Raw genomic sequence first — 26,305 nt, forward strand, 5'->3', positions numbered from 1 at the left:
ATAAGTTGCTTGAGATATGACATACTTTATTTTCAGATTGGTTCAGTGGTGCTGTCAGTAGTAAAACTTAAATATTTTATGCTGTGACTAAGGTAGTAATCTTCTCAATACCAGCAGAGTTTTCTGAGCAACTCTGAATAATTTTGCTACTTTTCTGCACATAACCACTGCATTTAAGAATCACCAACACCTTAAATTTTACTCGGAAGCTAACAGGGTAAAAGGATTTGACCGTTAATACTCCTTGCATAGTTCTGTCAGCTTTTACATACCATCTCCCAGAGCACATTGCAGAGCTTGCTAGGAGTTGAGAAGGTCTGAATAGTCACTGAGCTCTGCAGTTGGACCTCCAGAGAAGGATGACATCCTAAGCTTCACTGTCAGGATGATGCATGCATGGATGCTACACTTCTATTCATCTGTTGCTCTTGAAGTACCTGGGAGCAGCAGGCTGAGACTGGCTTGTGCAGACACTGTTAGTAGTTCAGCAAAGTACTTTTCCTTGCATGCACTTCAGCAAAATAAATTTCAAGCAGCACTTCTCTCCAAAGTTTTATTACTAATGAGGGCCCTTTATTCAAATCCATTTCTTGGCAAGGTACACTGTGAGAGGAATGAAGTCAATTTTATTAAAAGTTACTGCAGGAGGGCAGGAGCAGCATTGTTAAACTCATGTCTGGACAATTCCCTTGGTACAGTTCTTTGCATCTTAATTTCCCCATGAAGCCTAATTTACAACATGACAGTATTTACATCTTTATTCAGTACTTGTAGTACTTGATACAGAGTTTGACATTTGGAATAGAGTCTTGACACATGAGAAGAGCAGTGGAATTACTTTTGTTATTTTATTCAAGCTACCAAAAGGAAGGGCAGAAGTTAAAATTTAAAATTAATAATTTTTGTATGATACTAATGTTTGAATTTTTACCCTTACCACTTCAACTACGTTATAAGAATAACTTTTCTGAGTTTGTTTGGGCCCCTTTTGTACACAGATGTTTCTTCTGGGGACTATCCAACGTTTCAATAAACACAGGAATCCTTTGCAATTTTGTATGCTGTGAGTGGGAGATGACAGACAAGCTACGTGCTTGCTCTGAATGCTTTAAAGTCTAAGATTTCCTTCAATTTAACACATGAAACTAGTGTGTGTTTATTAATGGTCATAAAACTAGCCATGCCCCTTAATAATTCAGATGGATTTTTTTGTCTTGCTACTGACCTCTGAAATTCAATTTCTTGAGACAGTTATGAAATACTAGCACACTCCCCTTTTTATTTCTCTTATCAACTGCTGTTTTTAATTTCTCCATTGCCATGTTTGTCTTGTGAATACTTTGTGTTGCTTTTTCAGAAAGCTGTCTGCATTTGTTGGTATTATTTATGGATCATAGCATCTAAAAGTATTGCATTTTTTAATGTAATCTCCTATTTTGAAAGATGCTATAAATGTAAATTTTTGGTGTAATTATTTTATTAAAAAATGAATATACTTTAAATGCCTGGTAAAAATTTAAAGACTTTGTGGAGGTTGCCATCACATGGTTTTCCTATTATAATTAAATTTATAAAAGTCTGTTAACATGATGGTAGCAGGAAGATACACAGTTTGGTCTTGTTTGGATCAAATAACTGAAGTATTTAACTTGTTTCTTCATTCACCTACCTACCTAAAGAAAATTAAATATAGCAGTCTTTTGAGATTTAAAGTAAAATAAAGAATTATGAGAAAAGAGAATATCTGACTTTTTACCTGGAGCATATATGTGGAACGTGACTGTTTTCAGTAATCCATTTTTTTCATAAGCCTTTGTTTTATGTATCTTGAAGATGTAAACAGAATTAACATAAAGGTATTTGTAATGATTTCACTTCAGCAGTTCCCAATGCTTGAAAGGCTTCTAATATTCCTCCTCAAACAAATCTGCTTTCTGTAGGCAGATGACATTGTATTGTATGCTGTAAATAATTTTTAAGGCTGTCCGTAAAATATATTGGACGTCTCATTGCCTCTACGTGTTATCAGAGGCAGTTTTTTCACTGGGCATGTGGCAGGTTTGTAGCCTCTGACTTTACTCCTTCCTGGAGTGATTGATAATGTAGGTCTTCTGCTGCACTTTCTTATCTCAGCAGGAAACTTTGGGCATCAGCTTTTAAAATGTAAAGTAAATTTGGTTTGCCAAACCAAACCAGTTAGTGGAGGATGATTACAAATGCAGTATCTGTCCACTTACAAATGGTAGGAATTGAGTAGCTTCTTCTTGATGCTGTTTAAAGTCATGCTTAAAGTATCAGTGGTCTGACAATGCCCAAGAATCTTGTGTTTGTGACCAAAACAGATTAGCACACAAACATTAACTGCTTACAGTTACAGCTTAACTGCTGTAAAATAACAATAGTTCTGGGAGTTTAAGTATAATGATATTTTCTCTTCATAAGGCAAGAAAGATATATTAAGCTTACTGAAAATTTTCAAATGGGGAATTTAAAACAGATGGAATGAATATTTAGCTTTTCCTTCCAGAGATGTCACAGATATTGAATACATTAGGTGAACAAGATAACTAAAAGGAAATAACATGAAAAAGAAGTATTAAATGAATGAATAATATACTTTATCTAAATATGCCAAAGACCATTTTTGCATCTTTAAAAACTTTTAATGTTTGGAAATCTTGTTGCAACCTTTACTTTCTTTTGCCTGCAATGATAAGTTGAGTCATAAATAACCTACCTTTTTATGCAAAACAAGAACAAGAACTATTGACACACATTTGAAACTTGATGTTGTAAACTCATGGTGCAAGTGTTCTCATCTAAGTCTGTTGTTACCCTTCCTTCCATGTCTTGTCACTCACTAATCAATATCTATAGAGTCCAGACTTGCAGTCACTGAGAATTGTTTCTAATGGTTGCAGTTCATGAAGAGATGAACAAACATCTCTCATGAAGAAAAATAATTGTAAGATGCTTGAAGTAATTGCTTGAAAAAACATGCTGCATCTTGTATAGTTCTGTTAATTATGTGTTCCCTTGGGAATTTCTGGTGTGCTTCTATAAGGTCTTGCCAACGGGTAGCATAAGATGGTTCTGGAGCAGCACTGAGTGACTAGAGTCAGAAGGTAGGAACTTTTGGTTTCTGATGATCCAGTTTTCTCTGTTGTTTCCATGCTCAGCTTCACTGAGCTCCCTGTGTGAGACCTGTCTCTGTCAAACACCAATTAGCTGCCACATTCCAGAGTGAGTCTGGTGTCTTAATACCTGTGAATGACAGAGAGTGAGAGTAGTGGAGGCAGCCACTGCCATGAGATGGAAGGCAGGATGGTTATTTTGGAGGCTGAATGACATCCTATCTCCCCTCTCAAAGAGAAGGGATACGCAATGACCAGTTTGGATTTTGACAGAAAAAATAGCCTAGATCAGATGAGAAGTTTGGATTATGTATCTGTTTCAGCACTGCGCATGTAATCAATTGGTGATAAATGTAATAACTGTGCTAGAAATTAATTGAATAAAAGGAAATCAGGAGGTATAAAAATATTGCTTCATGCTGAGATTGGACTAAACCATATTTTATGTGACCTAATATAATAAAATCTAACTCATGTGATCCCTATTTAGCATGATGACAGAGATAAAATTTGGCTATTTTTTCTTTTAACTCTGAAGCAAGAGATTTCTTACACTATTTCAATGGTTGCAATATTTTGCTAATTTATGCTTCATCTATTTGGGAGTATGACTACATGTGTAGTTCATCTGTTTGGTTACATTAGAAGTGCCATGTAACTTTGTAAGTGTAACTTTAGGCTGAAGGTAATGTGACAGTAACCTTTACTGAATCCTGAAATGTCTATAATGTTTTTGCTGTCTCCGTTGAATCCAGCTGCTTTCTACTGAATGAAAAGCAAATCTTGCCCAATCCCAGATTTCTTTGGCTTATCATGGGAAACTTTAAATGGGTTGGCAATATCTCTGAGGGAATGCAAACTTCAAGCCCAGTGGGTTGACGTTCATTGGCCCAGATGTTCATTTGCTTTCTTTTGGAAGCTTCTAAATACTGTTGTATTAAGCCTTTACACATCTACACAGAATTACCTTCATGTAAGCAGAGTAGCAAACTTGAGTCTGATTGCAGACAGCCTCGCAATTTCATGACGTGATGAGTCTTGTCTGAGTGGATGACAGGCATCCTTATTTCTCCCCGTTGATTGGGAAGGGAAGCTTAGGTGGCTGTACCAAGTTCAGAGACCGTGGATATCTAATGTTGAGTGACTGAGTCAATTGCCCGGTGAGTCCCTGAGACTCTTCATGTTGACGTTGTTACTGAGATGATAATGTCCTCTGTCAGATCTTGCTGTTGGCAGTGCATGAACTGATTTATTAGGGGACACCTGAAGTTCCAGATTTTGTGTGGTAGCTGTTACTTGAACTCTAAAATACATTTTCTCTTTCTCTATTGTCTTAATGCCAATCCTTAGAGTTAAATCTTCTCTGTTGTTCCTTGGCCCTGAAGCAAGTTAAAAAGTGTTAGTACAGCATGCTCTTAAAGGCCTAGGCTTTCAGGGTCATTCATAAGGCTTGGCTTCTTGGTAGGAAGAAGGGCACTTCTGCTCCACAGCCATGGCAGACATGAAGAATATTGATGTCTCCTTCCAAGAGAATCAAGTTATTGTTTTAATGAAAAGTTGTACTGGACCTTGGGATCTCTGAGTGCTAAAGTACCATAAATATTGTCTTTTGCCATAAAGATTGAGTACCACAAAAAAAGGTAAGATGCATTAGGGTGATTGGGCTGTATTTGGTAGATGCTTGCTATGTTGTACCCTCATCTAAGATAGCAGAGGTCATCATAACCCTGTTTAGGGGTGGAAACAGCCCTGAAAGCATATGCCTCAACTTTGAGACTGCTGGGGTATAAAGCTAATGAAATGTGGCTTATAAAAACACTTCATTCATGTACTGATGTAATAAAAGCATTTTAAAGTTAATTCTTTTTAATTACATACTGTGCTTAGTAGGATGGTGGGTAATTGAAAAATAGCAAAGAAAAAAGAAGATAGTGCAAGGGAGTATTTCTAAAATAATGTCAACTTATTCATTCCTGCCAATGAGCTTCCAAAATATATTGCTCACAAACTATAACTATTTTGTTTGTTGGCTGATACTTGGGAGGAACAAAGGAAACTACCAAATGGACAGAGAGAGAGCCTGAGAGGACCTCCTGGTATTTGATGTTCTCCCCAACTTACAAGACAAAATTGCATCTGGTTAATGACCACAAAGATAGTCACAGTACTCTCTGCAAGGTTTGTTTGTTTTTATAATGTGTTCAGCAGTCATATCAGCTTAAGTGTGACTGTTTGTTCTTTAATTTTGTTTATTTTCTTTATTTTTATTACTTTTTTCCCTTCAAGTGCAATTCTGGGAGTAATTCTTTAATTGGCTTCCTTCTTTGTTTTTCTTTGTACCATTAGCACACAAAAGCTAGATCTGAGTCAGGTTCTTCATGAAGACTGACTTTTTTGAAGGTTGGCTCCTTTTTTATCTGCTTGGTCTGTAATCAGGAAAAAGGAAAAAGCTCCTGAGGACAGCGAACATCTGAAATTCTTCAGTTGTTCTTCGTCTAATGTTTTGTGAGGACTCCATAAGGAGACTGGCCTTTCTGTGTTAAAGGCAGCCTTTGTGCGTATTCTCTTGTGTCAGTTTTTGTTACATTAACAATTACTTCAGCTTTGACACTACAGTAATGTATTTTTAAACATAAACTATGCAATATAGAAAATCAAAGTTTACTTGAAAGCACTTGAAAAAAACCCTGATCTAATGGAAAGTATTGCTGCCCATGACAGAGGGTGGAACCAGATGATCTTTAAGGTCTCTTCCAACCGAAACCATTCTTTGATTCATAGCTATAACTCCCAGTGTTGACTAGTGTGTGATTTATAAGCATCCCCTTGTGGCAATGTATTAATACCTCTTGATACAGCTTTAAGTTTTGGTAAGAAGCTGAATGTTGCATTACACATTGTACATGGAAGTGTCCGGGCTATGTTATTAATTGTTTGTAGTTAAAACTTCGTAGTCTTCTCAATCTCCTTGAACATCAGCTTTACTTTAAATAAATGGCAGTGGTAGTGATATTTTTAGGAAATTTACACGAGCTTGGATATTGTTTGATATCATCCTTTTTTTTTATTTTTGTAAAGGTGAGAGGTATTAAGATAAACTTCAAGTATATTATTTGTTTTTAAGTATGTGATTTGTCTGTGTAGTTTCTGTACGAAACTGTAAAAATATTTGTTTTGCTAAGTTCAAGTAGTTACAGGCATTGAAATTCACAGTATTAACTTAGTGTAATATTTACACTTTCTAATGTCTAAAAAAGAAACTGTGCATTTAAATACATGGCTAGTGTTTTATCATGGCAAGTTTATATTTTTTGTAGGATGCAATTTGATACATAAGTTCTGATAAAAGTTTTACATAATAGCCAAGGTGTCTTTATTTGGTCTCAACTGTTGTATTTGAAGTTCTATTGATTAGGAGCTGTTGATACAGGCCTCAGACTAAAAGAAGAGGTATTTTGATCAGATGTTAGGAATTGGGGAAACATTCAAAAATAAATTACGTCTTTTTGTCTAGTAGAGAAATAATTTTCTAAATTAGAAATGCGTTATTATGCATATGTTATCTATGAGATTTGTTGCCCCATTTGAATGAATTTAATTTTTGTTTTCTAGATGTCTGATACTGACATGAAAAAAAGTTAGTGTTTGTCAGCATTCATTTGTGAGTCATTCAGTATTTCAGGGAAATGAGTTCTATTTACCATGTGCTAGTGTGGTCATTCTGTGTTGCCATGAAAAGTAGTCATAGCAGATTTTGGAACAAAAAGTGTTCTTCCAAGATACACTACGTAAACCCAAAAGCTTTTCAAAGTTATAATGTTTTGCTATCATCAGATAAGTTTAATATATTTCCTAATTCTGTTACTGAAATGCGCCTTACTTAGGTTGTTGCTGTCTTCTTCTGGTTGTTGACATATCTATTAACTCAGTTCTTTCTGTGACCTACCTTGTCCTCATCCCTACAAATAAAAATACAAAGCTCAAAAGGTGTTGACTCTTCTTGTTAATGCAGTTCAGCACTGTAGACACTATAAAATGATTCAGGGCTTAAAATTTGTCTGTATTGTTAATATTTAAAAATTAATTAGCAGCTGTATTGATGTGTTTAGGTAAATTTCTGTTTATATCCACTGGTTCTACCAAAGTAGAATTACCAATTTCCTTGGATTGGAGGGGACCTTAAAGATCATCCGGCTCCAATTCTCTGCCATGGGCAGGGACGCCTTTCACTGGACCAGGTTGCTCCGAGCCCCATCCAGCCTGGCCTTGAACACTTCCAGGGATGGGGCATCCACAGCTTCTCTGTGCAACCTGTGCCAGTGTTTCAACACCCTCACAGCAAAGGCTTTCCTTCTAATATCTAATGTTAGATTACCCTCTCTCCTTGTAAATCTTCATCTACCCTCTTTTAATTTAAGCAGAAAAAGAAGAATGATGAATATACAGACTGTATATCATTTATTCTCCCAAATTCAGAAAAATCAGAAAACTAATTCAAAAACTCATTCAAAAAATTACTGTTGACTTGAATTTAAGAAAATCTAGAAATGGAAATGCTCAGATATGTTAGCAAGAAATTTATTCCTCCCTTTCTAACACTGGATAATAATTATGAGTTTCTTAATGTACTTCATTCTAATGATTGAAAGTTTTAGTAAAAAAAAGAGTTTAAAAATTGCTAGCCCAAAATATCTTCAAATATAAATGTGGAATTTCTCTGTGATGTGAGAAAACCACAGTTTAATCTTAGTATTAGTGCTTAAATTCAATTTCACAGCTAACTTCTGGAAGGAAGGAAGGTAGATTGGAAAAGTGGATGATGATGAATCAAAAGCGACAACTTAAATGGCTTCACCGTGTTGTCTTAAAGTCTGTCAGAGGTATTGAACTGTTGCAGTTATGCAAACAATTACCAACCTTGTAAGTTGTCCAAACTGCCTTAGGAAAAGTATTTTTAATTTTTAGATGCTTCTTTTTTAGATATATTTTATAACTTCTGGGTGGCTTTATTGGTACTTATTTCAATGATGTTTTTATCAACAAGTAGAGTTAACTATAACTAGGTGGAATTATATATACCAAAGATAAAAATCTGAATGAGTTTTTTAGGTTAGAAAAATCTGTTTCTTTGTTACTGTATCTAATATAACTCTCTCAAATTGTATTATGTCTGCTAATACTTGTCTAGCATCGTAATTTAAAAAAAGACTGATGAACTGTCGGTAAATTGAAATTTGTGTTATTGTTTTTCTTTCCCTTTTCTGGAGAAAGACTATTGCTTTTGCCAAACAAGAGAAAGGATCACATAATTTGATTGACTGTCACATATTAACCATGCTGAGCACTGGAACTGTGTAACATTCAGTAAGTGCTACATTCAAGAAAATGTAGCTTCTCTAAAGGTGTGACTAATCTGAATAAGCTCGGAAGGTTATGATCCATATTTTAAACACAACATGGATTTTTGAAGTTGCTGTTTACAAAAACTGTTCCAGTCTTTTTTGACATTGTTTGCCTGTTCCCAGTGTCCCTGATTTCAACCTAACACAATAACTGAGTAGGAGAGGGATTATCTTCTTGGCAGGAAGAAGTTACTCTATTAGGACCACACAGTGAAAATTTCAAATTATCTAAAACAATCAGAATTTCATAGAAATGTTTGTGGGAGTATTGGATTGCTACTTTAAAAGGGGATGCAGAAGACTGAGGGGAGGGGGAGGGGGGCTATGTGCTGATTTATAACCCTTAAGAGGGAAACTGTAAGGTAGTTGCTGTGGTAGTAATTAAAAAAGAAAAGAAATTAGTAAGTGAATATATAAGGCAAAATTTCTTCTTTCCTCTATAATTTTCAATGTCCAAAAGTTAGGCAATTTCCTGGTGGAAACTGACGGAAGTCTGTACCCAGTGGAGCATTCTGCATCTTGTAATAGTGGTTGTTGAAATGCATCTGCTGGGATGTTCTTATGTCCTTTGCTGCCACATTCTCCCTTGCCAAAACCAAAGGCTACTTCTTGCCTAGCTCCTAATTTTGCTGGGAGATGAACTGTCACAACAGGGCTCTTGCCAGTAGAACCTTTCAGCCCAGGCATGAGCTTGCAGTGTGTTCTGTTGATGTGGCTTAGCAGATCTATTCAGAGGCACAGACCCCATCTAGATAAAAGCCTAGCAATGCCTGCTGTCCATTCCCACTTCATGTATAACTGTGGGAGTAACAACATTGTGCTTCAGCCCAGCAAAGCCACTTCTCAGATGAAACCTCTCAGTTCCATATGCTTCCTACGTCTATGTTCTTCCATGGTGTTTGAAGCAGGATTCTCTTTTTCCAAGACAGCTCATTTGCTTTGCAGCAGCTTTGAGTGAGATGGGTAGGAGTTGTGCTTCAGTCACTTAAACGCTGCCAAGAGGACAATATATGCAGAGAGGTCTCCTGGTGTGGCATGGAGGCTGCATGACCATGGTAGCACTGAGTCAAGGGAGAGGCCGTTCGGCTCCACGTGGGGTTTGTTTCACTGGCAATGACTAGCAACAGGACTGGTAGTGATTGCTGGTATCAGAACTAACCACTTAATAATATACATATGTTTCCCTTAATTGAACTACAACATACTTAGGAATTAATCTAAAGGGCAGAGAAAAACTTCGTTTGGGAGGTGGAAAAAAAAATGCATCCACATTTCCATACTAGTAACTCCAGTGATCATTTGTGATTTCTGTGTGTGTTGCTAAAAGCTATGAACATGCTCTGTAAGCTATCAAAACTTCAAGCTTCTGCTTCCAGGCATATGCACTGCAATTTTGCTTAATAGTAGACAAGTCATTTAAGTTTTGCACTGCTGTTAATCTGCTTTAGTGATCCTTGGGATTGAAATTATCTTTTGCTAAGTGCATGTAATTTGCCTTGTAAAAGGTGTTGAGTCCCAGTTAGACTGCTGGATGACAGCTAAAAATCTATATATTACTGGGAAGCATCCAGTTGGAGAGTAGTGTAGCATTGTAGTCTGGTCCAGTGGAACTGATGGAGGATGTTGAATGCAATGAAAACATTTGTCCTCATCATCTGTGCCCGATGTTTGTTTTTAAATGTAGCACATTTTGATGGTAATATCACTGAGCATTCCAATGTTGCCATTGCTGTCTTGGACTTCAATTTGTAAGAGTATCAAAGAGAGTTTCAGCTTCTCCTGAAACTTTGCCCTGCTAAGAGATGTGGTGATTCTTTGTTCTTTTGAATTTTAATGTTAGGTTTGGGAAGAAAGATTGTTTGTATTTCAGTAGGTTTATTTGATATGGTTTTTATTACAGCCTTTTGGAAAGTTTCTGTGCTCAGCTGACAATGAAACTTATCAGTTACTGTTATGGAAGAACCACAACAACTGTATTCATTCACATTTGACTTAGGTATATGGTGGCTTTGCCCAGACCACTAAACCTGCCAAAGCCCAAATTATGAGTAGTGGTGAAGACTGTACTGGTGCACAGAAAAAAAGCTGTTCGTGCAGAAAATCCAGAGTTCTGCCTGTAGTCAGTATAATAGAATATTGTAATGTGTTTTATTGTACATTATTTCTGATATGTTGACAGTTTTTAGTTTCTCAGATTTTTATCAGCAAAGTCAATTTGACTAATTATTCTTCCTGTCCCTAAAAGTCACATGGGGAAATTATGCTACCTTTCCTTGGTGAGTGGCATGATGGCTTGGCTGCCATTTATATTCTGCTGCATGGCTGTTTCCAGTCCCAAATGACTACAGACTGCTTCGGGTGATTACTGCTGGGAATGGGTTTCAGTGAGGAGTTCCCAGGACAGGATTTACACTAAATAAACAGAGGCCATGAGGGGAAAACTGTGTTTCATTAAGAACTGTGGTTTAGGTTAAAGGGATAAAAATAGCTGCAGGACATCTCAAATTAGTTTAAAAACTAGAAGAGTGAAGGAAGCCAATCTAGAGGATGTTTTTTAAGTGCCCACTTATCTTTTTAGAGTTCTCTGCCTCACTCTCTTCTGTTCAGTGTACCTAGGTCTATAATCCAAAGGGATAGCCAAAAAGATTCAGCTGTCAAAATTTCAGATTCCATAAACACAGACTTTTTTAGTCACTACTGTTGGTATTCATGTGTTTGTCTTCTTTGTTCTGCCAAAACATGTTCCTGAAAGTTTTTGTTTTCTATTCTGGTTTTAGGCAAGATGCAAGAAATTGAAGTGAAGTACCAAAAAACCTCCTGCATATTGGAAAGAAAATTGCTGCATCTTCCATTACAATTGCTTTAGTTATTCATAAAAACATTCCATAGTAGACTAGTGTATATGTGTGTTGTATGCTTTGTCTAAAGAAAACATAATTACTTGCCTTCTGCTCTTACCACAATGTTTCTGACATGCATTTTTCAGTCTTGCACATTGGCAGAGTCACAGTGACTCCACTTTCTGCAAATACTCTTTATTAAGAAGATATCCTTTATGTTTAACTTTGCAGATCCAGAACGCTAATGATGTGCTAATAGCACCACTGGAGAAGTTTCGAAAAGAGCAAATAGGAGCAGCAAAAGTAAGTGGCTGGGGTTGTTCTTCATTTCATGTTTATTTGAGTTTATCAGTGTGTTTTGAAGGCTGGACTGGAAACAGGCATTTTGCATTCAAACAGACTTGATGCCATCCTCATTAATATGTTAGTAAATTTGCTTCAGATGAGGAGACAATTTAGAAATGGAGCTTAAAGACTGATAATGTGCACAGAACACAGCTCTTGCTACTGTTGCACATTCCTACCATCTGGCATTGTGTTCATCTTCTGATGTCTGCATTTACATTATGCTGCATCCTGGGTTAACCAAGAACCACAGGGAGGATTCAAACAGTTGCTATGAGTCCCTCAAGTGGGTGTTGTATAAAGACAGAAGAGTTTTAGCATGATCCCTGCCTCTGCTTTCCCTCTCCTCTTTACATGGCTGATGCAGTGCAGTGGTTCATGTTCATTCTGCCAGAGTATTCATCTTAATATTCTCCAGGGATTTTCCCAAGGTGGAAGCACTCCAGTTGGTAATTTTATCTTGTTCTTTGGTGTTAACTGTTATATCTGTGAGAGAGGCAATGCAGGTTGTCTATACCAGGGTTCAGTAGTCAGGTCAAGAAATCAGATATATTGGGGAAAAACATGTTGGAATTAACTGTTAGTCTAGAAGAGCTGTTTTCAGTCTGATCCTGATTTTTTTGAGTGGCTATGGGTGACTGCTTTGATCACAGACTCTGGGCTATGCATGGAGGCTGTGGTAGTCAGAGGTTATGGTTAGCAACAACTCCTGTCTGCATAAATACACTAGTTCTGAGGCATTTTGCATCTTATATTAATGCTCATAAAAAAATCTGGGAAACGTTCCATTTGTAAGGTTAAATGAGCACAAAAAAAAGCTCTCTGATGTTGCAGGTGAGGTGGTGCTTGTGCTGTACTCAAAGAAACTCACAAGAAGAGAGCTATTGGAAAGAGACACCAAAGGTTTATACTTCTTGTACTGCTGTTGTGAATGTGTAGCAAACATACGGGACTGCTTCCGCACAGGAACTAAGTAGATGTTTGTGAAGAATTTTTACTGCGAACTTGAGGTCAGATTTCTCTGAAGTGGGTGTTCTGTACCCTTTCACTTGATATGTTTTTGTGTACAACAACATTCTTCTCTTGTCCCACCCCTATGCTGCTGTGAGATGCAGAGCTGGGAGTTTATTTACCACACTGCACAAATCGGAATTTAATCCCAGCACAAAATTATTTTTAGATTTCAATAGGTTTCAGTAGTGTCATCCAATTCTTTGTAGTACTATTTCATTTTGTATTCTAATAGTTGAAGGGATATCATTCTTCAGAGCACCGTATTTGAAAGCTTAACCCACCATACCACTGACTGTCTTGCTGCATGACAGAGACAATCCATAGGGGGTTCACAGGACTCTCTGCAGAACTCTGTAAGACACTCAGGTTTCCTTTGAATATAGCTCTCAGTAGATACAATAATACATACATAATAATCTAATTGAAGATGACTCCTTTGTTTTTGTATCGTCAAGAATATTAAAGGCAGGGCACTACAAGACAGGTTGAGTCCTCTCTGTTTGGTATATCACAATGGCTGGTTGCTTTTCCATATCTCTTCCATGTAAAATATGGGCATCTGCTCCTCTTAGAGTTGTTGTTTTGACTTATCTGTGGTCACACTACACTTTACAGAATAAGTTCAGGGAAGAGCCTTGCTCAGTTAACTCTTATTCCATTATCTAATGCACTTTATTTTGCAGTGCTGTGTGTTTTGTGAGCCCAGGGTACTTGGCTTAACACATGCATACCCTAAAGAGAGATCTCCCAAGTCATTGTTTTATAAAACGTCAAACAAACATATTTTCTAGCACTGCACATGGAGTTTAGCTGCCAGACTCAGAAATGAGAGATTCAGAATGCCATCATAACCAAGTGTGATACATTTGCCTTTGAGCTGATTTTTATCAGTGGAAGCAATTACAGTTGGTCTTTAACTAAATGGTATCAATACAAACAAGTCAGAACTGAATTACATTCAGTATTGTTTTTCTAGTAATTACAAAATAGCAACTTATGATCTAGGAATAATGAGACCCATATGAAATAGAGGTAGAAATCTGGTCTTTGTGAAACCCATTATTAGTAAAGTGGAGAACATGTTCAGATTGCTTCCCCCTACCTTGATTCACTGGGATCAGCCCTTGAGCATTTATGAGCTCTTATAAATATAGAATGAGTTGAGCTTGCTGGTTATTTATCTGTAGTTAATGAAGGTTTGCACAGAGATTTGGTCTTTGAACTCCTCTGGGATGATCAGTGCTGATAGTCAAACAACAGATACAGATGTTTTCTTCTTGTTTGGATTTTAAGGCAAGTTTTGCAGAAGACTGAGAATGTCACTTTTTATTTGTGGTCTTTTCTAGACACATCAGTTGAGTGGACCTTACCAGGTCCACAGCAGGTGTGAGCTGTTTTTTTTCCCTATAGTGTTAGTCTGCAAAAGTGTGTAGAATAGTATTCATATCAAATCCAAACTTGTTTCTGTTTCTCTGTCATCCCTCTCCTGCCCAAAACCCCCAAACGTTTCTGTGTACATGTTGCTCTCTGAAGAGAAACCAGAGATGTCTCAGCTGACTGGAAGCTGGTGAAAGTTCTGCCAGTTTTCAAGAAGTGCAGGAAGGAGGACCCTAGAAACTAGAAGCCTGTTAGCCAGCACGGCTTCATGAGGTGAAACTCCTGCTTGTCAAACCTGATTTCCTTTAATGTCAAGCTGACCTACCTAGCTGATCAAGGGAAGCCACCTGATGTAGTCTTTCTGTGCTGTCACAGGATCCTCCTGGACAAAATGTCCAGCATTCAGCTGAATAAATGCATCATGCTGTGGGTGTGAATTGGCTCATGGGTCAGGCACAAAGGGTTTTAATGAGTGGGGTGGCATCAGACTGGGGACCTGTCAGTAGTGGGGTTCCACAGAGCTCCATCCTCTGCCATGTGTTCTTCCAACATCTTCATAAATTACTTGGATGCAGGACTGCAAGGGGTACAAAGCAAATTTGCAGATGATGCAAAACTAGGAGGAGCTGTTGACTCCCTCAAAGACAGAGAGGCCCTGCGGAGAGACCTTGACAGATTAGAGGACTGTGCAGTCACCAGCCAGATGAAATTCAACAAGGAGAAGTGCTGGATTCTGCACCTGGGACAGTTCAACCCTGGATGTACAGACAGCCTGGGGAATGAGGTGCTGCAGAGCAGCGCTGCACAAAGGGACCTGGGGCTCCTGGTCTGTGGCAGGCTGAACATGAGGCAGCAGTGCCCTGGCAGCCAGGAGGGCCAACCCTGTCCTGAGGGCATCAGGCCCAGCATGGCCAGCCGGGCAAGGGAGGGGATTGTCCCCTCTGCTCTGAGCTGGGGCAGCCTCACCTCCAGTGCTGGGGGCAGCTCTGGGTGCCATGATGTAAGACAGGAAGCTATCAGAGAGTGTCCAAAGGAGGGCTGTGAAGGATCTGGAGAGGAAGCCCTACAAGGAGACACTGAGACCACTTGCTCTGTTCAGCCTGAAGAAGAGGAAACTGAGGGAAGATTTTATCACAGTCTGCAGCTTCCTCATGAAGGGAGGCAGAGGGGCAGGCACTGATCTCTTTACTGTAATGACCAGTGACAGGACCTGAAGGAATGGCCTGAAACTGAGTCAGGGGAGGTTTTGGTTGGATATTTTAAAAAGGCTTCCCTAGAGAGTATTTGGGCAGTGAACAGGCTCTCCAGGGAAGTGGTCACAGCACCAGCCTGACAGAGTTCAAGAAGCATTTGGACAACACTCTCAGGCACATGGTGTGATTCTTGGGGACACTGCTGTGCAGAGCTGGACATGAGCATCCTTTTGGGTCCTTTCTAATTTAGCATATCCTGTAATTTTGCGTTTCTGTGGATGGTGCAAACTCCACAGGATACCTTATAGTGATGTCACATTTCTAGAGCAGTCACTTTGCAATTAATTTGCATCATAATATCTTATGGACAAACACTTAAAGAGATTTGTATAGAAGCACAAGATTGGTATGCCTTTAGCATTGGCAGTGTTAGCAGCAACTAGAGCTCCAAGCACCTGTTGGGTGTTGGATTCTGTCTTCTAATAGGATTTTGATATCATAAATTTTAGTACCGTATTAAGCTGTGTTTCCAAATTTTGTCAAAAAGGAATATTATTACATTTATTTATTACATAGGTGCGTTACCAATATACAAAATGGAAAATTATATTAAGTACTACTGTCAGATTTTGCTGGGGGGAACATTGTGTGAGAGAGCACTTAAAAGTGATTTCTGGGCCTTTTTCCTTTTTTTTTATAAAACACCAGATAAAATTCAGTTGCAGATAAATACAAGCAAACTCCACCCTCCCAAGAGAAAAAGGGGGAAAATGTTATAAATTATGAGAATCACCATTTTATTTTAGTAATAAATAAGTTCACAAGATTTTTTATACCATGATGAATATCCCTTAGATGTTTTTAATATAGAGAGTGACAATATTTTTTTTCTTCAAAACTATAATGAGTTCAGGCAAAAATATGGTCACGGAAATCAAAAAGAATATGGAGGATAAAATATATCCTGTTGATGTTACAAAGCTATATTTTAAATACAAGGACAGTATAAACTCAGAGTGCAAAGTTCAAGTGTTCTTGGAACATCACAAGAATAACATGAAAGACCAATTCTTCACATGAACTTCAAAAACCTGAAGGTACCCCACAAATTTGAGAAACATTCCTCAAAAAACATTAGTGTTTGTAATCTAACCAGCAATATACAAATCTACATCACTTGCTCTTCTTGATTTATACTACTTGCTCTTCTGTTTTTATTGCACATATTTCAGTTATTCCTTTTCTGTACACACTCAGTTTAAATAAAGCTGAGTTCTCTCCAGAGACTACACAAACCCAGCTTTGCATTGGACAGCCTGTTGATTTACTCCATCTGAGTTTAAAAAAATGACCTCTCCAATTATTGTAGCAAGGCGAGCAGAAGCTGGGTGAGGTAACTGGGAAAGGATTCCAGGCACGAAGCCTTTTGCCTTATTTGGTCAATGTGGTTTGCGAGGCCCCAGCTGGTAACTCTGGTGAGCTCATTCTGTGATGTGTTATGGACAATAAAGCCAAACCTTCCCCTTTCTTTTTATCCATTGAGTACAGTATTTAGCAATATTTGTTCCAATGCTCATTGACCTTTAATACAACTTAAATCAGATCAAAGACAACAGAAGCAATTTTGGTTTTAAGACTTAAAAGGAGAGTTTTGTTTCCTCCTTACAATTCCATTTGTTTGTTTCATAAAATGATTTATTTTGGCCAGCAGGATTAGTTTTTATGATTATTTAATTTCATTCATTTATTCAAAGCTGTGAATTCCTTTCTACTTGGGAAACAAATCCATATTCATTGCTGGGATTAATTTTCCCACATCTTTGCTCATATCTATCTTCACATGGAGGCATGCAGGAGGTAGCACGTTCTCTCTCTGTTTAATTTGGATTGTCTGGAAATTGAGGGGTGTGAAACAAACAATACCCTCCATTTTTTGAGCTCTGTCAGAAATCTGTCAAAGCAGAGTTTTAGATAAGTATCTAAGATGATTAGAAATACCGGAATGCCCATTTGGTGAACCAATTTCCTTGGTATCTGATCAAATCATAACACTTGTTGTCCTTTAACTGAGCAAAATGAGTGACCTGGCAGGAGGTAGGTCCAGCAGGAAATGATTCATTACAAGTAGCATCTGTCACTCAAGGTTTGGTATTTGCATCCACTAGATTTGGTGTGTTTTAATGTCGGTCTGAACCACGGAGGAAGTGAGCCAAGAAAAGGAAGCACAAAGAGAAGGCGGGCGAGGAAGATGATTGATGGCCAAATGCTTTGAGTTAAAATGCAAGTTTCTCAAAAATGGTTAGTACCAGTTACCTGATACCTTTTTTGATAACTGATTCTGTAGGCAAGGAAATGCAGGGGATCAAACCTCTTTCTATTTCAGCCAGGCTTTTATAACACTCTACGTGAGTCATTATAATGTAGTTTAGATGGGGCTTAGTAAGAGAAACCCAGTCTGTCAGAGGAGCTAGCTCATGGGAAAAGGGCAGTGAGTTTTGTTTATAGGAGAGACTGTCTGGTTGGAGAGAAGTCACCACTTAGAAGATCCCATGGGGCAATTTGAGATCAGTCTGTTATTTTGGGTTTGGTAATGACCAGGTAAAAAAAAATCTGGGGGTATTGCATAAGTTGCTGAGACAGAGGAGCAGGACTGGAGGATTGGGAATAAAGCCTAAGATGAAATAACTGAGCATGAGGAACTGAGGCTACTCAATGGTCATGAGACAGCTGTATGCCAAAAAATCTGCTGTACTGATAAATAACTCATGGCAATCTCTTTAGGTATTACAGGTTAATAGGCATCTGTCTCTGGTAGATGGAAAAGTACAAATTCTCTTCAGCTTTTCTTCTACTTACATAAATCCTCAAGTTTTTGGTTAAAGTTTCTGAACTGTGGAAGTTGTCGAATGCACTTATAATTACATTTCATTCCAAGGTTTTGGTCCTAGAACACATTTATTTGAGAAGTAATCCATATATGCTGTCCAATCTGATATTTTACTGAAACTAGTATTAACAAACGCAAGAACTCTGAAATCAGAGCTTGTATTTAATGAAAATGTATAGTATAAAATGATTTTTTAAATAGATTGAATGTATTTTCCCTTATTAAATAAATGTAGGGAAATATCAATCAGTGAAACACTTTTTTTGCCACAAACAAAATCATTGTAATGCCAGTATGATTAGCCATTGTTTCTTCTACACTTGTGTGTGTGAAATATTTGGGAAGTTTCAAAAACACTGGTGAAGAGCTCAGTATGTATACATTTCATCTAAGAAAGTCTCACTTTCTCCTGTGCATAGCCAAACTATTAAACAAAAGACAACAGTCCCAAAAGCTTGTTTCACTTTTAGTGTATTCTATTAAAAAATGAGAGTGAAAACTCAAATCTCATAACTAAAAGATTGTGGACATAGTGATTAAAAACCGATGGTTCAGTCTGTTGACTACAGGTGTTTATGAGGAAAACAGTTAATGTTATGTGCATAATCAGTTTTAATAAATTCTCTTAAATGCAGTCTCTCTGTTACAAGCGAGTGTGATTAACTGGCTCACTGACTAAAACCGGTTTCTGAAGCTGTGTTTTTTCTGCAGTTTAATAAGATTCTAATTTGCATCGTAAAGAAAACAGATATAAATTAGGGATAAATAAATTAGCTCCTGTAGTAAATTGGAAAACAATTTACTGTTCTGCCATAACATTTAAGAATTAAGGCTTAAAATAAGTGTGTTAATTGGTGGAATTGTTTAAGTGAGCATGCAGTGTACCTTTCTGTGCAAAAAATAACCATTTTTAAAATATCTACAGCTAGTAAAAAAAAAAAATTAAAAATGTAGATAGTATTGGCCTTTTCACTGGAAAGAGACAAAAGAACATAAAAATGCAAGAAAACCTGGAGATCTTCTAATGAAATTAAGGCTTTTTCCTTGCTAATCTGCTGCAGCCTGTTGTAGTTTGTGTCACGGGAGGGACTCAGAAGGTTGCATCCTGACCCTGCACAGCTGCCAGAATCCTACTGGACTCCTGAGCTGTGATCAAAAGTATGAACAAAGACACTGACCTTCAAACTTAATTTACAGCTCACAAGGGAGCTAAACTTTTAGGTGAGTGTTTGAGGGCGTGGAGGATTTAGCAAATAGAGTGCAGGAGCTCTGCTCACCTGTTAATTCTTTCTAGCCTTGCTCTTGGCCACAGCATGGTCAGGATCACGTTCCACAGCTGAAGATCAGGTCTCAAGGTTGTTGATGAGACTTTAAAAGTCTCAAGAAGGATTTAGGAGAAATACAGGAAGTGGCCAATTGCTGAGGTACAGAGCAGGACAGGACTTAAAGAAGCAGAGAGTTTGGTATTCTGCTCACCTGGACAAGGTGTCACTCTTCATTCAAGGTCAAAGGTACTTAGTCCCCTGCTCTTCCTTCCCTTGTTCAAAATTAGACTCCATCCTGAGTTTTAGCATCCTTTATCAAGCCAAATTTGTAACATTTTGACAAAGGCAGCTGCATTCTCTTACCCTACAGGGATTACTTCAGAATTGTGCTTGTGGGTGTTATATAGTGCCACAGCTGTACTGAATGCTTAATGCTTAAGTCATGAGGTTTTTATACATGGGTATGAATTCATCTGTTAATCTTATTCTGTTACGTCTCGGGGTTTTCTTTAGCAGTTTGGGGAAAAATTAAGATCTGCTTCTGAATTGCTTCCCTCTGTTTCGTGGTGTAGTTAACAGCATAAAAATAGTTGTGGTTATAGTTACAGTTTGGGCATTGTTGGACATTTCTCAGATGATGTGGGGTCTATGGGTCTTTATTCCATATGTATGGTGGAGTTGCCTTTTTCCATTCTAAATAGAAAATCATTTGATCAGCTGTATCACCATAGGTTTCCCTTCCTCCAGTATCTTGTTCTATCTCTGCAGCAGGTTCTGCAGGGGCCTGGGAATGTACGAATTTGAATCTCCTACCAATATAGCAACTTTGCTTTTGGTAAAGCAAGCTCTGGAATACCTCTGTTCCACAGTGAAGTGGGTGATAGTATCTGGGAAGTTTCTCATCCGTACTGTAACAAAAATGGACATCATAGCTTGAAACTTTATTGTGTCTTGGTTAGATATGGGAGCATCAAGAGATCCAAGTAAAGAAGTTTTGTTATTTCAGGACCTATCAGGTAATAGTAGCTACCGCAGAACCATTTGTTCCTGTGGAGTTTGCCAAGAAGGGGTGGTCTCAGATTCTTGTCTTGATGAGAAGATTAAACACCCACCCCCTAGAAGTAATCTTAGAGCACTGGGTGAGCTTAACAACACCACTGGGGTCGCACAACGTTTCACCCCAAAGTGATAGTTTGTGTTCTTTTATCGGTGTTGTAAAGGGGACTCTGAAAATAGATGCTTTCAAAACAAAACAAAGCAAAATCACTTCTGACATTGACCTCAGACTGTTTCTTTTTTTTTTTTTTTCCCAAAAAATATCTGTAAACAGCACAGTTTCCAGTTGTGTGTATTAATCTAAAAAATGTCTCATAACACGCCTCAAGTTCTTCCTCAGGTCAGCATTGCAGTCCTGTTGCGATGACGTCGGAGATGCCCTGGGACCATGAGCAGTGCTGAATGTGCTGCTGGCACGCTGAGATGTTGGCTGATGTTGGCTGATTGGTTGGCATAGATGGGAGATTCCCAAAGAGTGTTTAAAAAAAGAAATTACTAGTTAGGAAAGAGATATTTCTATCTGCAGCTTTTAAAATAAAGCAGTGAGTGTGTGAAGTTTTAAGCTTGTCTGTTGGAATTGCATTATTTGAATGACATTAGGTTCTTTGCAGCGTCTTTCTTTATCTTTGCTCTAAGTGCACAAAGCAAAGAAGTTGCTAACTGTGCAAATGAAATGGCATCTTCATGAGTTCCTGAAGAGTGTGGCTAACTTTCTTTCTGAAATCATTCAAAGTCACAAGGTTTTGTACAAGAACAAAACTCTTCCTGTTATGATAAAATACTTTAAACTTCAGAAGGCTATCCTATACCTGTTTCAGAGAAAAGTACGTCAGTTTCTGCTGTTCTAGGGTGCTTCTCCATATGATTTAAGCAGTAACTTGATAATATCCCAAGTAAGCTATTCCAGCAAAAATACTTCATATTTAATAGACAGTAAAGCAATAAAACTAGATTACGTGTGTAGACTTACCAGTCCTGCTGTTTGGGCAGGGATTTAGCAGATTCCCAGACACAGAGCAGCTACTCCTGGAATCAGCAAATGCCAAATAAACTCGAGACATCTCTGCAGCTGAATAACAGGGAATCTAATATGTCCTGCTTTGTGACCTGATAGTACTGGCAGGTTTGCATGTCTTTTCACAGCAGTGCTGGGAACTTCTGATATTTTTGTTTCCATTGCAAGAAGGAATTTATTGGAGAAAAACAAATGACATACTACAAACACATTTTCTCATTTAATAGTATCTGCTTTTTAATTTGAAAATATCTGATGGAATTACATGGGAATTACTAGGAAGTGGCTGTAGGATTCTCCTCTTCCAGGATACACTTCTGAAAGTACCTGATACTTGGATCTCTAAAGGCATTACAGAAGGAAAAGAAGATTTTCTTCAGAAGTTTATGAACCTGAAAGTAAATTATCTCTTGCAAGGTTATTCAGTATTTTACACAGATGTGAAATCCAGTTAAACTTAAATTAGTTTTGGGTTGTTTCAGTATATTTCAGTTTTATGTATTCCTTACCTGATTTTAATTGAGGTTATTTTTTAAACTGCCAGTTTCTAATATCTGTCTTCATAGCTTTAATGCTGTTAAACAGTATTGTATTCCCAGTTTATTGCCTTGTTATACATCATAGTTGCAATATGTTCTTTTTATTATAATTATTTGTGTCTTACACTATATTGTTTTCTGGATCATCATGGTATGCATATGGTTGTTCTTTTTTAGTAAAGAAATGGTTTTTAAGATTTATAGTAATTTGGATGTTTAATTTTCTACATGATGCATTCTGCTTCAATTTGGAAGTGTTTTCACTAGCAGTTATGAGGAACATAAGACATAATTTATGACTATATTAACCCTATTTTATGTCGATCAGCAAGGATTTCTCTATGAACTATGGTACAAATTTGCTTCACTTCATATTATTTGCTAACAATATATAAACTCCATCCTTTAACCTTTCTGACTTTCGTATGGATTTGAGGAAATCCTATAGCCTAACAAAACATTAAATTCTGTTTTGAAGGAAGAAGAGGAGGAAAGGACTTATTATATTACCTTTTCACTTTTTCTTCTGGAAAAAAAAGCTTGTGACTTCTTTTCACCTTATCTTAAACCCTTAGCATTCACATAAAAAATCAAAATTTCTACCAAAAAAAAATTGTTCCCATCCAGACATCCATCAAAATGCACCCTGTGGTCTCAGATGCCAGTGATAATTTCAATATTGTTAAAACAAACCAAAACCCAGCAACTCACCAACTACTTCCATGAGAATGCTCAACAAAACCTCGAGCATCATAAAATGGAGGGTGAATTGACTTTTTTTCTCCTCAAAGGAGAAGTTGTGAGACTCTGAGATTTTACATTTTCCAAGAAGCCCATAGAATCTTAGCTCAAATCAGTCTTTCCAAAACTTAGTTTATTTTCTAGACTACAGTTCTACTTTTGTTTGTCCTGCTACTTAGTAAAACATGGGTGCCAAACTTACAACTCCAAACAAAATCCCACTAACTTTGTAGAAATACAATTTGAATTTTTGTTTGGGAGGTAATGAGAAAGGTGGCTATGAAAAAATATTATTGAGGTCTAACATTCTAGCAATGAACCATTTCCAGTGTGTTGTTGCAAAGATAACATTTTTGCAGTTGTTGTCAAAGAGAAGGAAAAGGGATGTGGCTTTATTGATCTCCATGGAGTTCACTGTTGCCTTCAGGTTCTTCAACTGACAAATGTGTCTGACTTGATCTATATTCAAGTGTTGCTGCTGTGCCAGTTTCTACAGCTTCTACACCTCAGTTTGAGTTGGTGTAAAAAATATGTACTAGTTCTGGGTGAGGAGAAGAATAAAATCATTATGGCCATGTTTCCCAATGTTCACTTGGTTTCTAATTAAGGTATTATCCTCTCTTCAAGGTATTGACATCTTTTTTCCAAATAGTTTCTTTGCAACGATTTCTGGTTTAATTTCCTTTTTTGATGCTTTTAAAATAGTTTCTTGCAAAGCATGTTTATTTTATGCTTTCAACAAGGATAATGTTTTGGTGGATTTTTTTAAGAGTTAGCATGTTAAAATGTAAAATACTAATTTTGCAACAAACAAAGAGTTAAAAAATTTTCTTATGGACAGATACGAGATGTCCAAAAATTATTGCATCTAAAAGAAAGGAAGTGAATGGAAGGATGGCAGAGGCTCTTTTTGGAAAAATAAAGAGGAATAATTTTTGCAATATTTCTGAAGATACATGTAACAATTTTGACATTAAATACTGCACACAAAGTAGTGGTAGACCATTATAAAAATACCAGATTTCTTGATGTTTCCTCGGAAAAGGAAAGTCAGCTTCAAAATATAATTATTTCTGCTTTATATCTAAAAATACAGCTAGTGGTTAAAATTTTTAGGAATCATGCCAATAATTTGTAGCACATATATGATTACTTACAACATGCTATCAAAATCTTTCTGAATAGGAGAAAAATATCTGACTCACTTGAGTCCACTTTTTAATGAACTTCTCAGCAATTGATATCTGGACTTTCCACAACCATAAATATTTGTAAAACAAGAGGAATATAAGAACACCTTTTGAGTTAGACTCGTAACTGTCATGCCTATAATTAGCAGTATTTCAAGCAAAATTTATTTCTGAAAAGATAATTCTTTTGGAGATTGTCTAATCCATTTTGAAATAAAAATGTGCCGGAAATCTGAGCAGAGATAATAAAACCAGGAATTAAACCTGGATCCAGTATTACATTACTTAAGTCTCTCAAGAGGATACTGGCAGTTAGTAAGGCTCCATTAAGTGCTCTAAGCCGAGTGTGTGGTTAAGGGCTTTCCTAATGGGGTTCCTAGAAATTTGAAGCATTTCAAACTGTAAATATTTATGAACTGATTTAAGGCTTGACACACCTGAGAATGGTTAAACAGCTACACAGAGACATTTACAGTGTTTAGAGTCTGCAGGACTTAGTCTAGACAAAAGGTGTTGATGACTTATACATCAGTGTGAAACATGTCAAGGATTAATATTATGTAATTTCTCTTTTTCTGTGCTTAGATTTTTTTTTTTATTGCACCCTCCTAATTATCTCACATGTATTTTGGATGGAAGTTTTTTTCATATGTTCTAGTTGATATTTTGAAAGAAATAGTTGATACATTTCCAGGGCAAAGAGAAAAGGATGGGGTTTACTTGCAGGAAAGATGGCAAGGATGAAAGAAATCTGGAGTCTGAAGGGAATAAGAGACAGTACAGAGGTCAGGAATTAACATCTTCCTTATGGCCATGTGCCTTAAGCTTTGTGTCATGGCTGGTGCAATCTGTTCTAGTAACAGTACAGCACAATCTTTCTTATCCTAACACATCTCTTCTTGGGGTTTGATCCAATGTGGAATCTAGGCAAAAGCAGTCACCTGAACTTTGAGGAGATAGTTTTGCATTGAAACATCCTTTGAAAACTTCCTAGTATGTGGAAAAGTAGATTTCTCAGTCTTATGGGCACAGATTGCTGGGACCAGGATTCAGATAATTCATTTGGGCAGTGGCTGTGTGTAAGAGTGTTTTGTTTTGAGGGCTGCAGAAGAACAGGCTAAAGCTGGAATAAGCTGAGTCTGTGACTCCACTTAGGATGCGTCTGTGTGCTGTGAGTCACTGACTGAGTGTGTGAGACTAGAGCTATTTTGGCATAAACTGAAGTGTTTCTTCTCATCCAGAACATGAGTCACCTGCTTCTGAGTGTATTTTTTTTTAATTTTTATTTAATAAACAGATTTCAGAGGCTTCAGTACATCCAGATATGTGGGTTTTGCTGGCACAGTGGAGGACCTTCCAAGCAAAGGAAACTCACTCACCTGTTGGGGCCAGTGTTTTTTATACTTTTCCCAGAAACATGTCTGAGTAATCAGAGCAATGCCAGAAACACTGTCCTGCTGCAGACTTATTCCCAGGAGTATCACTGAGTAAATACACTAATGCAGTCCAAATTGCCAAGAGATCTTTATTCACAGTTTACTTCTTTTAGCCTTTTTACTTTGTCAACTTCTACCTTTGAAGGAAGAAGGGCTTGTTAAGTTAAAATCTGGAAAAGGAGGAAAAAGTTGATCAGATATGCTGTCTCTGAAAACGCTGCACTTGGGCCAGCAGTTGTCCTGGTGACAGCAAGCTCCAATTTGTAGTTTTCTCTTTAATGTAACTGGTATAAAAAACTAGGAAGGCAGTGGCTGAGCAGATCTGTGGCAGTGTAGAGATGCAGTCTGGGAGAGGGCTGGCAGAAGACCATGAGAGCCTTCAAATTCCATCTTTCCTTATGGATGGTGCCGTGGAGATCTTTATGAAGCTTCACATGAGATACAATATGCCTTAAAACCACAGTTAGTTTATTTGAACTTGTTTTTTTTCTTATTCTTGGCAGGCAGGGGGGCTTATCTGTTTAGATGTGGTGATTTAATTTTTTTTGTTTTCCTTTTTACATATAAAGAGAGCATGTGATACATAATTCACAGGTTTTTTTACAGGTCATAGCAGAAAATAAAAGGAGTTGGATTCAGTGCAGTGGGAGCCACATGAGGTGTATCAATGGTCCCCTCTTGGCATTGAAATGTATTTGATGTGCTGTATGTAGGTATTTCAGATCGCAAAGTCCTGTTGTCACATCTTTTTCTTTGACTCTCACCAGGCAGCTGAGACTTCAGATTCTTTTCCAGCTCTTCTTAGTAAAAGCTATCTTAGTGTCAATATGTGCTCAAGTGGCTAACCAGACTTTGGGTTATTCATTACCAA

The 26,305-nt window shown here is 37.5% G+C and overlaps 1 protein-coding gene across 1 annotated transcript in view; it reads left to right on the plus strand.

The window, feature by feature from the left end:
• Positions 1–26,305, plus strand: part of ARHGAP42 (Rho GTPase activating protein 42) — a 136,888-nt gene that overhangs the window by 62,262 nt on the left and 48,321 nt on the right. Inside the window, exon 4 of the mRNA XM_063394533.1 lies at positions 11,608–11,679. Coding sequence (XP_063250603.1) covers positions 11,608–11,679 — 72 coding nt within the window. The remainder of the gene's footprint in view (positions 1–11,607; positions 11,680–26,305) is intronic.

The sequence above is a fragment of the Prinia subflava genome, chromosome 3, assembly GCF_021018805.1.
Source record: "Prinia subflava isolate CZ2003 ecotype Zambia chromosome 3, Cam_Psub_1.2, whole genome shotgun sequence".
NCBI lineage: Eukaryota > Metazoa > Chordata > Aves > Passeriformes > Cisticolidae > Prinia > Prinia subflava.